The sequence below is a fragment of the Suricata suricatta genome, chromosome 3 (assembly GCF_006229205.1).
Source record: "Suricata suricatta isolate VVHF042 chromosome 3, meerkat_22Aug2017_6uvM2_HiC, whole genome shotgun sequence".
Taxonomy (NCBI): domain Eukaryota; kingdom Metazoa; phylum Chordata; class Mammalia; order Carnivora; family Herpestidae; genus Suricata; species Suricata suricatta.
Window position 1 is genome coordinate 36,644,934 of NC_043702.1, and position 17,090 is coordinate 36,662,023.

A 17,090-nucleotide genomic window follows, 5' to 3' on the forward strand; every position below is an offset into this window, starting at 1 on the left:
ACTAGTTCTAATGGCAAGTCCAAATGAAGTCTGAAAAATGTTTTAAACAATTGCCACATACACTGAATTACCATACACTCTTCCAAGGTTATTGCTTTGAAGGACAGTGCTCCTGGGCTGTAATAACATTTGGTCTGTTTGTTTAAAAGCAGAATCAATCGCAAGCTGATCTCATTACATTATAATCATATTTCATATGATCTTGCTTTCGTATGTATTTATTTCTACAATTAAAAGTCAAACTTTGGATAAACCAGGCTTAAGAATCAATTATCCTCACTGGACCTTTAAGGTTTTCAGTCACTTAATCTTACCTTTTTCCTTTGTTTTACTTCTTCCTAGATGACAGAGCTGAAAGAACAGGAATATTACCTCTGGGAAAGAAACTTAGTTTCCTTTCCTCTTGATCTCAATATACATATAAAAAAAGCAAGCTGTAATAGGGATAAGATGAAAATATACTTAATTTATAATTAGAGTTTATGCCTGACAACTTTTAGTTGGGTCTTTGTTTCTGAAGAATCAGTATAACCTAGCCTTTTTTTTTTTTATGTTTAAGGTTGAAAATGTCCTTGGGTAAAAAGCATTTGCCTTTAAATCATTAGACATGCATACTCTGTGTCCTTCAACGCACAATGGTGCCTGACAGGCAGGTAAATAACATGAAGCTTCCTTTAGAAAAATCAGTTATAAATATTCAACTCAAAACCATGTGAGTCTCCCTCTGACATGTAAACAAGACTCTTGGACGTGTTCCGCGGAAGAGGATGAGGAAGCTGGTGGCAGGGGATGACACTGATGAAATACTGCTTGGTCCCCATTCAGAGAACTCTGCTTTTGTCATAAGAATTGTGTTGTTCAGGGAGAGGAGATTTTCCTGGCAGCTGCCCGTTTAACCTTCTGGAGGAGGATGAGTGCAGGGATAGAAACTGAAGGAAGCTACTTCCTAGATTTCTAATTATTTTTCAATTCTTCAAGTGATTCCAAAGCTGCAACGAAACAATACTGGCATTGGCTGGTTGTTACATGCTGGGTATGGGTTGTTTTCTGATACCAGCAAGCTCAGGGTCATTTTTCTCCTTGAAAGAATGTTAATCTGAAAAGCCACATTGAACGCTACATAAAACTGAAAGTTTTCAGGATTTATAAATAAAAATAGTAATAACAATATAATGTAAATGTATAAATATAAATAATAAAAAAACAGTAATAGAAAAGTAGAGGAAATAGGCAAAGAATATGAACACGCAGTTCTCAGAGAATAAATTGCAAATGTCCAGTAAACAAACATATTAGAAAATGCCCAACCTCACTATTAAACAGGAAAACAGAATCATGGGATGCCGTTTCCTTCCTATCAGATTTGCAGTATTTTAACTGGCTGATAACATCAAGTATTGATGAGGATGTGGGGAAGAAGCAGTCTCATACATTAGCACTCTTTGGGCGGGGGAGACTAAGGATTAAAACTGAAAGTGTGCATGACCCATGACACAGAAAGTCAATTTCTAATTATCTATTCTAGACAAAGGCTTGCATGTTTGTAGAAGGAATCATTTTATGGGTGTTCACAGAAGCATTGCTTGAATAATGAAATATTGGAAATGATTGACATACCCATCAATGGACAGAATGTCTAAAAAATGTAGTGTGTTTATATGTTGAAATACATATGGTAATTAAGAATGGATTCATATGTATCAACAGAAATAGATATGAAAAATATATTGTTGAGTGAAACAATGCAGTGTCAATTCAGAAACAGTTCAGAAACTCAGAGTGCTATAACAAGATACAATATTCAGAGGGTTATTATAATATGATATAATCTATGTAAAAGCATACTTATAAAACACTGTGGATTTTTAAAAATTACTGTGTAATGTTTTAGATATGCAAGAGAGTGTTGTACTGACCACTAAGCTTAATTCTCTCTATTTTCCATGGTACACATATCAGCCTATGAGAGGTAAAAGAAACCGGAAGCTTATGTACAAGGCTCAGAGCCTTGTTTTTGTTTTTCAGTAAGTGGGGAGAGTCCAACATTGAGGATGATACTCCAGAGGACTTCATCAAATCTTTAGTAATTCATTTGAAAATTTTAACGTTTATTTATTTATTTATTATTGAGAGACAGAGAGAGATAGAGCATGAGCATGGGAGGGGCAGAGAGAGAGGGAGACAGAGAATCTGAAGCAGGCTCCAGGCTCTGAGCTGTCAGCACAGAGCCTGATATGGGGCTTGAACTCACAAACTGTGAGATCATGAGCTGAAGTTAGATGCTTAACTGACTGAGCCACCCAGGTGCCCCTAATAATTCATTTTTAAAGAAGAATATGTTATTTGTATGATCAAACCACGAAGTAAAATAGGACTGCTGCTTTTTATTATGATAGGCAGATTTTCCTAGCTGGTGTATAAACTAGCTCAGTGGAGGAGACGCTGAAGAATCTCTTTTAACCAGAAAGCTTCCTTCAATTAGCAGCTATTAATTTAGGTCTGCCCTGGGCTTGGACCTAAGTTGGCACATCATGCCAATGGCAGATGCCCCTAGTGTCTATATCTTAGTTCCTGATTCTGCTCTTGTAATAGTTACAAGCAATTATGTAGTGCTTACATGTGTCAGAAATGACCTCAGGGGTTTTGTGGTTTATCCTTCTAGACTATTCAATATTTTTACAAAAGCGGCTCATATAATATTTTGGTACTTGCTGTTTTTCACATAACAGTAGTTTGTGAACATCTCTCCACATTATTAAGAATTCTTATAAAGCATCACGGCCACTGCGTATGGCTAGATAATAATTTATTTGAACAGCTCTTCTTTGTCTAACATCAAAGTTGTCTCCTATATATTACTTGTATAGCTAACCTTTTTTAACACATTCTTAAAGATTAGTCTTAACATTAGCCCATAGTTATTTCCTTTAGAAACATGTTATAGAGCATTCTCATGCACAAACACAAAGACAGAAGTAGGTTGTAGGTAGGAGAGAGAGAAAGGGAGAGGAGACAGGGGGAAAGTAAGGGAAAAGAAAGGGGGAGGGAGAGAACAGAGGGAGACTGAAGGTAAGATTTGGACACGCCATGGCAAAGGCAGGTGGACACAGGTCTGGGCAGGTACCACACACATGCACTCTGCCCCCTGTTGGTATCCTGGTGATCTGCCTGCTGAGGACCTACTAGGGTGAGATGCTTAGATTCAAAATGTGATGTAAAATGGCATTTGGAAAGACAGCAAAAATTCCCTAAGATTTTCAAGCTCTCTCACCTTTGGGTAGTCATGGACTTGTGTGCTCCCACATTTTCTGTGTGTGCTGACCTACACTGGGTATGTCTGTTCTACAGCTGGGGTCTACTTATGGGATCAGCTACAGTGATGGAGGAGGGAGGAGGGCATGAGATCAGAAAGTAACACATTGTTAACTTGAAAATGTCTTTTCAAATTGGACGGTGACACCAAGGTTATCTATAAATCCAACAGCAGTTGTAGTTCCTGATCACTTATATACCTGGGGTGAGCCTCGGGAAAATCCTGGAAGAGACTATGCCTGGGCCACATTATATGGCAATGCCATTTTTCTTTTAATCAGTGAGAAGGGCCACTAATCAAGAAAAAATAGTATAAGAAAAAGCATCGTAATCCTCCTCATTTTTTCAAGTTTATTTGTTTATTTTGAGAGAAAGCAAGAGTAAGAGTGGAAGTGAGAGAGAGAGAGAAAGGGGGGGGGAGAGAGACAGAGAGAGAGAGAGAGAGAGAGAGAGAGAGAGAGAATCCCAAGCAGGCTCTGCACTGTCAGTGTGGAGCCTGACTCAGGGCACAAACTCACGAACCACGAGATCATGACCGGAGCTGAAATCAAGAGTCCGAGCCACCCAGATGTCCCAAACCTTCCCCTTTTTAAAAAAAAATGTTTTTTATTTCTTTTTTTGAGAGTCAGAGAGAGACAGCGTGAGCAGGGGAGGGTCAGAGAGAAAGGGAGACGCAGAATCCAAAGCAGGCTCCAGGCTCTGGGCTAGCTGTTAGCACAGAGCCCAACACGGGGCTTGAACCCCTGAACCGTGAGATCATGACCTGAGCTGAAGTTGAAAGCTTAACCAACTGAGCCACCCAGGCACCCCCCAAACCTTCCCATTTTTATTAAGAAACATAAAACTCTAAATACACTTGCTTTCTTAAAAATGTTTAATAGTAAATATTTCAAACATACAGAAAATATGGAGAAAAATATAATACCCATGTACACCAAGCTTTAAGAAATCTGAACATTTTCCCATGTTTGTATCATCTTTTTTCTAAAGAAAATACTGAAGACACGTTTCCAGCTCATTTGGCATACTTACTTCATCCTCTTTTCTCTGCTGTCTCTTCCTAGAAGTAACCACTATCCCAAATTGCTGTTTCCTTTAGCCATATTTGTTACTTTTGTTTCACACCTATGCATCCGCAAACAATATGTAGAATTGTTTTTGTAAATTTAAAAACTTTATGTAACTGACATTACGCCATAGGTATTATGTGCAACCTCATTTGTTCATTCACGTTATGTTTCTGACATGCATCTGTTTGTATATATCAAAAACTTCAGTCCATTCATTTCCACAACAGAGTGGCCTTCCCTTGCACACATATACCACAGTGTAGTTATCTATTTTCCTCTTGACCAGCATATAGGATTTCAGTTTCTTGCTGTTACAAACATGCTGCAGTGAACATTCTTTCACATGGGTGAGAGTTTGTCCAGCATATATATTCGGGGGTGGGGGAGGGCCACTGGGTAGGAGGGTACATACTGCGTCACTTTTACTAGGTAACAGCAAATTGCTTCCCAAACGTGGTTGTGTTCGTTCACACTCCCACCAGCTGTGTGTAGTCTTAATATTGCTCCCTACCCTTACTAACTCTTGGGATTGTCATACTTTATAATTTTCACCAATTTGATGTGTGTGAAATGCTATGTTTATAGTGCTTTCATTTGCTTCTCCCTGATGAATTTTGAGAAGTATATTTTCATATGTATCTTGGCATTTGGGGTTCTTCTTGCATTAGCGTTTTAAGGTCACACACAGGCAGTGCAAAATTTGCTCTGTCAAAGACTATGAAAAATGAAGTTATAGTTCCATTTCATATTATTGTAACCAGTGTTTGGAGCTGAAAGGAGAAAGGTGGGGGGAAAGGAAATGAAATCAAGGGGGAACATATATGTATAAATATTTGAAAATATATGTGTGATGTAAAAAGAGAGAAGGATGTAGAGACAGAGGGAGAGAGGAATGAATCTAAGGAAGGCAGAGAAAGAGAAAGTGGAAGGGGAACTTACATCAGTGTTTAGTTGAATGGTTGGTTATGAAGTGAAACACACTGCCTAAGAGCTTGGGTTTTGAAGTCAGACTGCCTGGGTTCAAATCTCCCATTTCCTAGCTGGGTACCTGAGGCATGTTACTTCTCGTGGCCTCCGTTCCTTCATCTAAAAAATCAGCATCAAAATGGCAGCTCTCTATTAAATGAACTACGTGTAGGTTAGTATACCAAGGGAGAGCTCAGATTATGTTAGCAATTTTTAACAAGCTCTTTAGTAATTGCACAGCTGTAATAATAGAATTGTTGCCCTTTCGAACTAAAGGGAGCTCTTAAGCAAATGAGCAGCCACGTTGGTCTCTACCAACTTAACATTTAGACCTGCACCATCCAGCACGGTAGTCACAGACCTGCAGTGGCTACTGAGCACTTGAGGTGTGGCCAGTTTCAGTGTGGATATGCTGTAAGGGTAAAACACACATTGGATTTTGAGGCTTTTGCATGAGAAAAAGAATAAATTCCCTGAATAATTTTCAAACTCAATTACGTGATAATATTTTGGATATATCAAGTTAAATAAAATACATTACTAAAATTAATTTTGCTTGTTTTTTTATTCCCCTTTTTAATGCAACTACTAGAAAATTTCAAATTGCATCCTTGGCTCACATGACATGTCTGCTGGACCACGCTGACTTGGAGGCTCTGAGTCTGAGTGGATGTGGTACTCTTAGCAGGTGCCACATGAGACACACATAGCGTTCCTTCCTACAAACGTACTACAGGAAGGGGCGACTACAGTGGTTCATGGGACAGCATGCAGAAAGTTCGGTGACACCTCGGGCTCGGACACAGAGTGTGATGCGATCTGGTGTCATCCCTCTCAGATGACCGGTTTGACTTTGTGACATAAAGTTCCTTAAAACTGGACAGGGCAAACGAAAGGGATGTCTTGATGCAGGTGTCGCCATCAGGCACCCAGCCCTGTAGGACCTTCACTCCAGAGCATTAGCCCGGGACTTCTCGCTACAGGCCAGGGAGATTACCTGCTGCTGGGGAGTCTTAGCATGCCCAAACGGGTTTTATTTCATCCTTATTGGTATAAGGGGTTCAAGCCTTTTCGGGTAAGCTGCCTGGACAGAGTTAGTAGAATTAGGATCCAAATAATTTTAAACTTGATGAACTAAGCAACCATTTATCAGTGGCTTTCAACCTTGACAGCGTATTAAAATAACCTTGGGTCTTGGGGAGCTTTTAAAAAATACCTGTGCTTGGCTCCATCTCAAACCAATGAAGTCAGAATGAGGGGAGGGGAGGGAGACCTTCTCTCTGTCTTTGTTTTAGGGACGATTATGTTCTTGCTGTCTATAATTAATATTGTTGATGGTATTTGTTCTTCAGTTAAAGAGAAAAAATAGGGTCAGTTCTATGATTTGTTATTTCCTTTTAGCTGGTAGGTTAAACTAAATTGTTAGCTCACTTTTACCCATGAAAGTCTCCTGTTGCCTTTTTTTTTCTTTTTAAAAAAAGGTTTCTGTTTTTCAGCTCTCAGCTGGCCTTGGCCTCCTCGAGATTAGTCACTCCCTGCTTCCACTTGACTCACTTTCTCGGCCCTTGTCAGAGGCACCCCCTCCACATTTCCCCTCCTCTGCCTTACTTTCTAGTTTCTTTGATTCATCTCTCCATCCCTCTTCCTCACGCACTTCCTTCCTCATTGTCCTGAGGCCAACATAGTCTCCTCAGATTGCATCTACAAATATATCACACGTGTTTAACTTGTCCTCCTCTTTTTTAGCCCTTTCAAGAAATTTTACATCTGAGCAAAACCCTGATGAAAACCCTGGACCCAAAAAAAGGGAAGCTCATATTGGGTGTTTCCACAGTTCAGTTGTAGACTTGGTGAGCTTGCGCCCATAGCTATTGTGAGGGTATCGAGGAAGGAAGGCATGCTCTTCTCTCTGGGAATCCATTCACATGGAGCTTCCATTCCATGATGGCGACGCGGCTCCTGGAAAGTTGAGCATCGGGGGCACATCCCTGCATGTGCCCTCCTTCTGGCCCATGTATAAGCCTGTCTGCAGACCCTGTTAGTCGGGGGAGGGAGAGGGCTGTGAGCAGCCTGCGTAGACTTCATGTTGTACTTGTCCAAATGCATTGGAAGCTGGCTTCTTCCTACCAAGACACCTGTCTAGTCTTACGGAAGTAATTGGGATTCTTGGATAGAACAAATTTCTGCTAATTCCCTCAGCCCAGATCAAGTCTTATGAGAAATCAACTTCACAAGATTTGTTTGAAATCCATCTGGATCCTGGTATACCTTTATTGGAAGGCTGCTCATCTTCGGCAGTTTGCCAAGAAGGGTATTGTGTGTCCTATGTGAGAAGTATATTTAATGACTAAAAATAATATATGTGATTATATATTGTATATTATCTAGAAAATATTTTATATTTATATACCTATATGTTTATATACATACACACATACCTGCAAAATTCTTCATTCTTCAGAATCAATACTTCCCTGGTCCTGGAGAATCTCTACCTTCTTACATCTGTGTCTCTTACCCAAGAAGGTACTGCCCATCTCATCTCACAGGAAATGTGCAATTCTGTGACATTTTCAGCTCCTGATTTCACTTTTTCTACTACACTGGGTCTCTCCTCCTGTCTGCTGGCCAGCAGGTGCATGACTGATACAAAGCGAAACAAAGCAAAATATGGTGGTTGCAGCAGACAAATCAGAGCACACGATATCACATTCAACTTAACATCAATAGAATTTCCCTGACTGCATTGTGCCTCTAACTTGTGCTTTTGGTTCCAGGAGCTCGTGTGAATGCCAAGGACAACATGTGGCTGACCCCGCTGCACCGGGCTGTTGCCTCCAGAAGCGAAGTGAGTGATTATCTTATATAATCTAGCACCTCCAGGCCGCAGAAAGAGAAAAATGCTTTTTGCTTAATTCAGGATTGTAGCTTGTTAACAAAAGGCTTTTACTTCTAATACAAGAGGGTTACCAAAATTGAACAGTTGGTTCTTTCGAGCACCTCCTTCATGCCAGGCATAGTGCTGGGGGGGCGGGGGGTGACTGGAGTAGTCCCAGGAGGACAATGTGATCCCTGACTTCAGCGAATTCTCATTCTGAAGCAGGTGGCAAACAAACATGTAAGCAGATAAGTACAGTATCATAACTTAATTGGAGGAGGAAGCAAATAACTGCTTGAATAAAGAAGTCTTCCAAGAAAAGAGGTCAATTGAGCTGGTGCTTAGGGAGTAAGTAGGGGCTTACCAGGCAGGAGAATGAGGGAGGGTAGAGGCAGGACAATACACATGCTAGAGGACAAGGGCCATGGACATGAACGAATGGCAGGTTCAGGTGGCTATAGAGGGAACAAGGGCTGTAGTAGAGGATAAGTCTGATGGCAGAGGCTGGGGGTCCTCTGAGCAGTAGGGTGCGGTCACAGCAGAGGTAAGTATGAACCTGACAGGACTTGGGACATTGTGAGGGTGAGGCAGCAGAGAGGTCACTGGGTGAATGGTGATGCCCTTGACCAAGAAGGCAGAGGCAGAGGAGCAGGGAAGGGAAGCTAATCAGTTCTGTATGAATGTGTCACGTTTGGCAAACGTATTACCGGAATGTAAGTTCCATAAGGGCACAGACCTGTTTTTTTGTTCTTTGATGTATCCCAAGCCTGGGACATTGTAGGTGCTCAAGAAAGAATTTATTTTAAATTCTAGAAGTACAGGCGAAGATGATTAATAGCTGCTCATTACTTATACAGGTCTAGCACTTAGGAAATGAGAGGATGGTCATTGAAACTATAGCAAACGGATCAGCTCGTTCAGGAAAAGTATAAGAGATGAAAAGAGAAAGCCAGTGTGGGGGAGGGGTGGCGGGGAATGCTGTTGAACATGAACCTTGCAATCTGATCAGAGGGGATGCCCATCTTCTAGGGATACAGGAGCCTCTAACCTAGGAGGCACTTGTTACTGGATGACTAGTCTTTGTAGCTGATTTTTACCAAATGAGGCTTCTCTGCTACTGAAGAAGGTGCTGTTTGGCAACTATCTGGAAATTTCACAATATACTTAGTAGATGACAGTTATCTTAGTGCTCATAATCTTTCTTGCTATGCTGTGTGAGTTGAGTAGTTTTTATAAGATGCTGGTCTATTCTCTTTCCCCATAGCCCACATGGAATGAGGTAGACAAATGATCCTAAGTTGCCTGACTCAGATCCTGGGGAATCTAGACTCTTATGGTCCCACATTTCATTTCTGTTTTATCTGGGAAAGCAGGGACAGTGGGCTGCTTGAGTTTGTATGACCAGTGTCATGAGACCAGCTCCTTCCAGAGTATTCCTTGGTCTATTAAGACTATTTGATCTTTCTTTTTTAAGTATTTTTTTGAAAACTATGGATTCGATTCCTCTTTTAACATGAGCCAGATCTTTTTAGTTAAAAAAAAAAAATCAGCAAGCACTTCCTATATGCCAGGCACTGTGCTTAGGAGCACGTAGTCTAGTGGGACAGAAAGATGTAAAGCCAGATGATTTCAGTACTATGTGATGTTCCCAAGTGATCTCGCCCTTTGTTAGTGCAACTTCTTGTTTTAAAGCCTCAAAACATCCATTTGCTAGCTATCATTGGCTTGCCTTCCTTATGCCTTTAGTGTATTTGATTGAGTTCAGTGAGCCCAATGATGGATCCACCTTTATGTCTGAGAAAAGTGTTGTTGCTTCCCTAAGGGACCAGCTCCCTCTGCAGGTTTGCTGAGGGAAAAATACTCTTTGCAGGTGTCTCTTGTTAGGAAGGAATTACGTGCAAGCCGACCCTGAGTTATAGTCAGGGTCATATCTTCATATTAATATATGTTACAAGTTGAAAAGTTTCTTATGAAAACTGAAGTCTCTGTGACCATTGCTGAAACAGACTGTGGCCATCTGAACTCCAGCACACTTTGCTGTGGAAGTTCTAAATTCAGATTTTCTTCTTCCTCTGAATTTGATCCTATTACGGGATTATTACATTCCATTATATCTCTTCTAAATAATAGCTGAGGAAAGGGAAACAGGCTCAAGGGGGAAACAGCAGAGAAGGTTTGGATGGTATTTTGGAACTTGGCGGTTAGTCTTTGCCAAAGGGGATATGTGTGCTCAGCTTGACAGTTGGCACATCTGTCCATTGCTTAGATTGGCAAGCACTTGTATCACTCACATGCATATGAATTAAAACCCGTTTCTTCATTGAAAGGTTCATAAACTGTCTACTGTCCTCAAAGCCCTTTGCCTCTAAAATGTAGGGAATTGATGTCTCGGGGTTCAGGGTTCAATCGAAGACCCAGATCCACCAAGAGAGATATAGAATAAATTTTTTGTAGTAATTAGACCTTACACAATTGTGTGAACTGCTGGAGACATTTGTGTAAGGCTGTCACCTTGGTTTCTGTGCAGTCCTGAAGTCACTGCTGGCGGGGAGGGTCTGCAGTTGCAAAGAAAAGCTGGACGTGAAATGGGGGAGAAGAAGAACAAACGAACCCCTGACTCTCAGTCCTTAACATTGCACATTGGACTTGGGAGACTTGCAGAAGGAGCTGTGTGCTTCGCCTTAGAGCTTGTGGGCAGCTGGCCCTAGAACAGGAGAAACCGAGGGAGATACTGCAAGTTCTGAGGAAGCACCAGCCATGCCCTGTGCCAACACAGGGGGCCAGCTGGCCAGTGACAGTGTGCGCAAGCTACAGCGGCACCTGGCACCCAACACACCAATCAGGCTGTGGTTTCATCTGTGCCTTCCAAAATCCAGGCAGATTTCTCTTGTGGCAAACAGAACTGGGGAGGAAACTCCGGGAAATGTAGTTCAGCTTGGCTATGTTGACACAATATAAAACTATCATTGAAATTTTTATTCTATTCTAATTAAAAAGATGTTCTGGGGGCGCCTGGGTGCCTCAGTTGGTTAAGCATCTGACTTCAGCTCAGTTCCATGAGTTCGAACCCCATGTGGGGCTCTGTGCTAACAGCTCTGCTTCAGATTCTGTGTGTGTCTCTCTTTTCGCCCCTCCTCTGCTCATGCCTCTGTGTCTCTCTCTCTCAAAAGTAAAGAAATATTAAAAAAAAAAAAAAAGATGTTCTGGATAGTAAGTTCCTTGAAATGAGTGTCATGCCTATTGCCTGTCATTGTATTTCCAGCATCTAGACAGCTCAGAAAACAATTGTTATTTGAGTGATTCATTAAAGACTGGATTTCTAACTTAAGCTATGTTAACGTGATTCCCTGCACAACTGCTAACATAGAACTAGTGTGCACCACAGAGAAGGCCACTGGTATCATCCTTCATGCATGCAAAGTAAACTGCCTCACAGCTTGTTTATGGAAGTGTGGCCCAGGCGGCCGTGTAAGCCACCGGAACCTGTGAGATCAGGATGAGCTTCAAAATTGTATGCAGCCCAGATATCAGTAGAAGTCAAAAATACTGATATCAGTCAAATTTTCTGAGCTTTCTTTCCGTCCAGGTAAGATTTCTCTGCCTGGAAAAATATTTGTTGCTAAATGTATTTCCTGAGCCTGTAATAGCAATAGGTGTATCAGATCATAATGTTGATTAAACATCCACCCATGCCTGACAGAGTAGTTCCTATACAGACAGGAAAGTAGGTGAAGACGTGGTCATACCTGCTGAAGATCATCGAGCATAGACTGAGTTCTGGAGGTAAACCTTCAGGACTTTCTTGCTGCCGACCAGGCCGTTGTGTGCTTCCTTCTGATGCAGTCCCCCGTCCCCTCTTCCTCCACCCCTCCTCACGCCTGGGATTCCCAGGGAGGAGACAGCCAAACAAATCTTTGGAGCCACAGCCCTGTCTCCTGGGTGACTCCCCTGAGGCCTCTTTCACCACCCCTCCCCCACCCCTCTGCCCCCTACTACTCCCACTGATGGGAAGAAATGAAGATAGTCTTTTGCCAAAATATTAGGGAAACATATTTTGAGATTCTAGATAACATAGATGAGCAAGATTTGGGGCTTCTAGGGAGAATTTTCTGAAGTGTGAATTATTTCTGATTGTTCCTCCTGTTTAGCTTATTCTTAGTGCTTTTTGTTCTTCTGTCTTAGAAAAGAGCAGCCATAGGGGACAGGAATTAAATGGATATGAACCTGGACAGTTTAATACAAAGTTCATTGGAGCCCACCAGTGGAACAAGACACTGTTAAGTGTGCCACAGGGGCCTTGAAGGGTTACAGAGTGTGTCTTCCAGGACATGGTATTTAGGGCAGACACCCGGGCACAAAGCCTGCTGTGGCCCACGTCCAAATGCAGCCAGCCTTTCCCACATGCCTTTTCTTCTAGAATGAACTGAAGGTAGCACCAAAGGAGAATGGCTGAATTTTGCACTTTCCTCTTCTAGAGGCTGTCTTTTGGTTAACAATGTTAAAAATGATCGTATCCTGTTTTTAGGCTGTAGAAATGAGGGTGTTGAGTCCAAATATATATTGTCACATGAACATTTATGGAAAACTTAATGTGTGCTAGGCAGTAAGCTAAGCACTTTCTGTGCACAATCCCATTTTAACCTCTGAGCTACTGTTTGAGACTGATATTGCTATTAATCCTAATTTAGGAAAGGTAACCTCAGAGAAGTTGGGTAACAAGCCTAATGCGCTGCAGCCAGTAAGTGAGGGAATGTGTAACTTGAGAATCTTCTCTCTTAACCACCATGCTGTGCCACATCCCTCAGATCACACGAGCACCCTGATAGATCCTGCTTCTACCAATACAATGGGTCTACTTTTGCATCTGTGCAGACAGAAGTCCTGACAAGTTTAAAACTGATTCTCAGAGCTGAGCAGGATGAGCATTTTATCTTATAGCTCAAATTTTAATAATACTCATGCGTTCCCCTTTCTCTAAAAAACATTGTCATTAATGTGAGCTAAATGCTAGTAGACAGGGGAATTGGAAGAATTATATGGGAGACTCGAATGTTAGTGATTTCCTTAAATTACGTGTATGATTTTAAAAAGATGATCACATATAGGACATAGTACTTGGAATGGGAAGAAAGTAAGCACTTTATGACCTAGTAGGTAGAAGGTAGATGAGTGATACTCAGATTTACTGTGCATTCATATTATCTGGGGTGCTTGTCACAAGTACCTGTTCTAGAACCTCATCTCCAGAGATTCTGATGAAGCCTGTGGTTGTGCCCAAAAATCTGCATTTTAAAAAGAAGATTGTAATGCATGTGATCTCCACAGCGCACTGAGAGCTGAGGTCGAACACCAGGAATACTTTAGCGTTGGCCTTCCCTATGTTGAATGCCAGTGCTTCTTCAAAAGTTGCCTTTGAGTTCTTTCATATCCCAGAGTCCCCAGTGAGCCCTCTTTGAACTGCTAGTTCTTAGAATAATTGAACTCTAATAATAATTATAATAATAAAGGGGCAAGTTTAATTTAATAATGAGTGCTTTTGGAGAAATATTCAATTAATTGAACAAATTAGTTGGGTACCGATTTATGCAATTCTTTCAGAATATGAAATTACTGTCATCAATAGAGAATGAAATCCCCAAATGATTTCAGTAATAGAGTAAATGCCATCAGGACTTGAGGGCAGCCTCAGGGACATCAGCTTGTGGTAAATGTCTTGTTAATACTTGTATATTTTTACTTAGAGAGTTTACTAATGATTATACCAACACATTTATTCTACCCACCTATACTGAGTATACAGTATGCACAAGGCACCTGCCAGGATTTGGAGAGTACAGAAAATTGGGTAGGACTCAGACCCTGCCTAAAGCAGCTTACGGTTTATAACATTTGACATTGCTTATGCCTGCAAGGATTCCGTATAGTCACAAATAATTAGTTTTCCATGAGTAATTTATGACCACTTAAATGCAATGCACATTTGGAAGTGAAAAACCAAACATTAAGGGTGACAGTTTTTAAGACACATGCTTCCTATTTCTCCTCATCTTTTCCATGTGCCACTGTGTATGTTTCTACTTCTTATTACAGGGTTTGGGTGGCCTTTTGTAAAAAGAGAAAGTCATAAAATGTAGAAATAGACTGACTGCAAATGCCATCTCCAATTCCCTTCTGTGTGACATCCCCTGACAGCTCCTCACTCTATTATTTCCATGATTGATAGAGCACGTGATTGGTAGGAGAGTAATCCGAGGTCTACAATCCGAAGAATGAATGCTAACAGGGCTGATGCCTGCATTCAGGAGAAATGCTGGACTCACAGGAGCTTATTCATTAAAAAAGAAACAGTCTTTGTGGGAGCCCTACTCAAGTGTGGCTTGTGTGCCCATCTAAGCCTGTGAGCTTTTGTCTTAAGACAAAATGATAAAAGTAAGCATTCAGAAACTTTTAGAGCAATTTGATAGTCATTTCATGCCTGCTAAATTTAATTAATAATAAAAGATTTAAATTCAAATTTTGTCTTTGTCTTTTTAAATTTTATTATCCTTCTAAATACTTCTTATTGTATTTTACAAAACTATTGACTCATGATTGACTAGAAATAATATTTTTTAAAAAACTGATCCTTCACCACAGATAGTTTGAGAAGTACTGTTTAAGTATCTTTTCTTGATTCAGAAAGTGTTCAGTATCCCTTGGCCCACATTAGTTTTCTTTTTTTTAATGCTGATTTTTTTTTTGAGAGAGAGAGCGAGCAAGCACACACATGAGCAGGGGAGGGGCAGAGAGAGAGGGGGACAGAGGATCTGAAGTGGGCTCTGTGCTGACAACAGAGAGCCCAACAAGGGGCTCAAACTCACGAACCATGAAATCATGACCTGAGTGAAGTCAGACACTTAGCCAACTGAGCCACCCAGGCACCCCTAGTTTTCTTTTTATCTTATAAATTTCTGTCAGGGCAGGCTCCTAGATATTAAATTTTTAGCTAGCATGTGATACTAAGAAAGAGAGACTTCTTTTGATTACAAAAATTATTAATTTCCTAAATAGGCATAAAATTATTCTCTTAAAACCAAGGGAAAGTGCTTCCAAGATTAAAATTTTTCAAAGAGAAATTAAATTTTATTTATTTATTTTTAATTTTTTGAATGTTTATTTATTTTTGAGAGACAGACAGTGTGAGCAGGGGAAGGGCAGAGAGAGACGGATACACAGAATCTGAAGCAGGATCCAGGCTCTGAGCTGTCCACAGAGCCCGACACAGGGCTCGAACTCACAAACCGTGAGATCATGACCTGAGCCGAAGTAGGCCACTTAACAGACTGAGCCACCCAGGTGCCCTGAGAAATGCAATTTTAAAGGAAATGACTATCTTTTTAAACCAAAGCTTTGTTTTTATTGAAGTATTATATTAAATTTCTATTATGTTTAAGCAGGTTTGGCAGGCTAAACAGGGTTAAAATTTTTAAATAACTAAAGAGTTGACATTTAAAAGTACTTATGTTGGCATATTTGGCTGGAACTGTCCAGGGAATAAGCTCCGGCCTGGTAGAAAATGCATGAACCAGGCTCTTAGTCATCCAGGCTGACGAACTGGTCCTCTTGCCTCAGGCACCATGCCTATCACGTGAAGCTCCTATTAAAGGAAGATGTCGGGCCAGATGACCCCCTGAGGCCTTCTCTACTTCTAATATCCCATGTCTATGAAGTTAATTCCATAATCCTTTTAGAATACTTGTATTTTAATTTAAAAAATAGTTAATTTTGGGGGGCACCTGGGTGGCTCAGTCAGTTAAGCACCTGACCCTTGATTTCAGCTAAGGTCATGATCACAAGGTCATGGAATCGAGTCCTGTATTGAGATCTGCACTGACCATGGAGTCTGCTTGGGACTGACTCTCTCTCTCCCTCTCCCCACCCCCTCCTCTCTCAAAATAAAAAATAAAAATTAAATATTTTATTTTGTTTATTTTTTCTGAATTAATATCATTATTTATTTTATTTTTAAAAATATTTTATAGTTGTATTGGTTTCCATACAACACCCAGTGCTCTTCCCCACAAGTGTGTTCCTCCATCACCACCACCTCTTCCCCACCCTCCACCTTCCCCTTCAACCCTCAGTTCATTTTCAGTATTCAGTAGTCTCTCAGGTTTTGCGTCCCTCTCTCTCCCCAACTCTCTTTCCCTCTTCCCCTCCCCCTGGTCCTCCATTAGGTTTCTCCTGTTCTCCTGTTAGACCTATGAGTGCAAACATATGGTATCTATCCTTCTCCGCCTGACTTATTTCACTTAGCATGACACCCTCGAGGTCCATCCACTTTCCTACAAATGGCCAGATTTCATTCTTTCTCATTGCCATGTAGTGCTCCATTGTGTGTGTGTGTGTGTGTGTGTGTGTGTGTGTGTGTGTATATACACATACCACATCTTCTTGATCCACTCATCAGGTGATGGACATCTTTCCATGTTTTGGCTATTGTTGACAGTGCTGCTATGAACATTGGGGTACCTGTGCTCCTATGCATCAGGACTTCTGTATCCCTTGGGTAAATCCCTAGCAGTGCTATTTCTGGGTCATAAGGGAGTTCTATGGATAGTTTTTTGAGGAACCTCCACACTGTTTTCCAGAGTGGCTGCACCAGATTACATTCCCACCAACAGTGTAGGAGGATGCCCGTCTCTTCACACCCTCACCAGCATCTATAGTCTCTTGATTTGTTCATTTTAGCCACTCTGACTGGCGTGAGGTGGTATCTCAGAGGGGTTTTGATTTGTGTTTCCCTGATGATGAGTGATGTTGAGCATTGTTTCATGTGCCTGTAGGCCATGTGGATTTTCTCTTTGGAGAAGTGTCTGTTTATG

The 17,090-nt window shown here is 41.1% G+C and overlaps 1 protein-coding gene across 8 annotated transcripts in view; it reads left to right on the plus strand.

The window, feature by feature from the left end:
- ANKRD44 (ankyrin repeat domain 44) overlaps positions 1-17,090 on the plus strand; it is a 313,931-nt gene that overhangs the window by 155,181 nt on the left and 141,660 nt on the right. For all 8 annotated transcript variants that reach the window (XM_029934164.1, XM_029934167.1, XM_029934169.1 and 5 more), the window contains one exon: positions 8,126-8,196. In XM_029934164.1, coding sequence (XP_029790024.1) covers positions 8,126-8,196 — 71 coding nt within the window. The remainder of the gene's footprint in view (positions 1-8,125; positions 8,197-17,090) is intronic.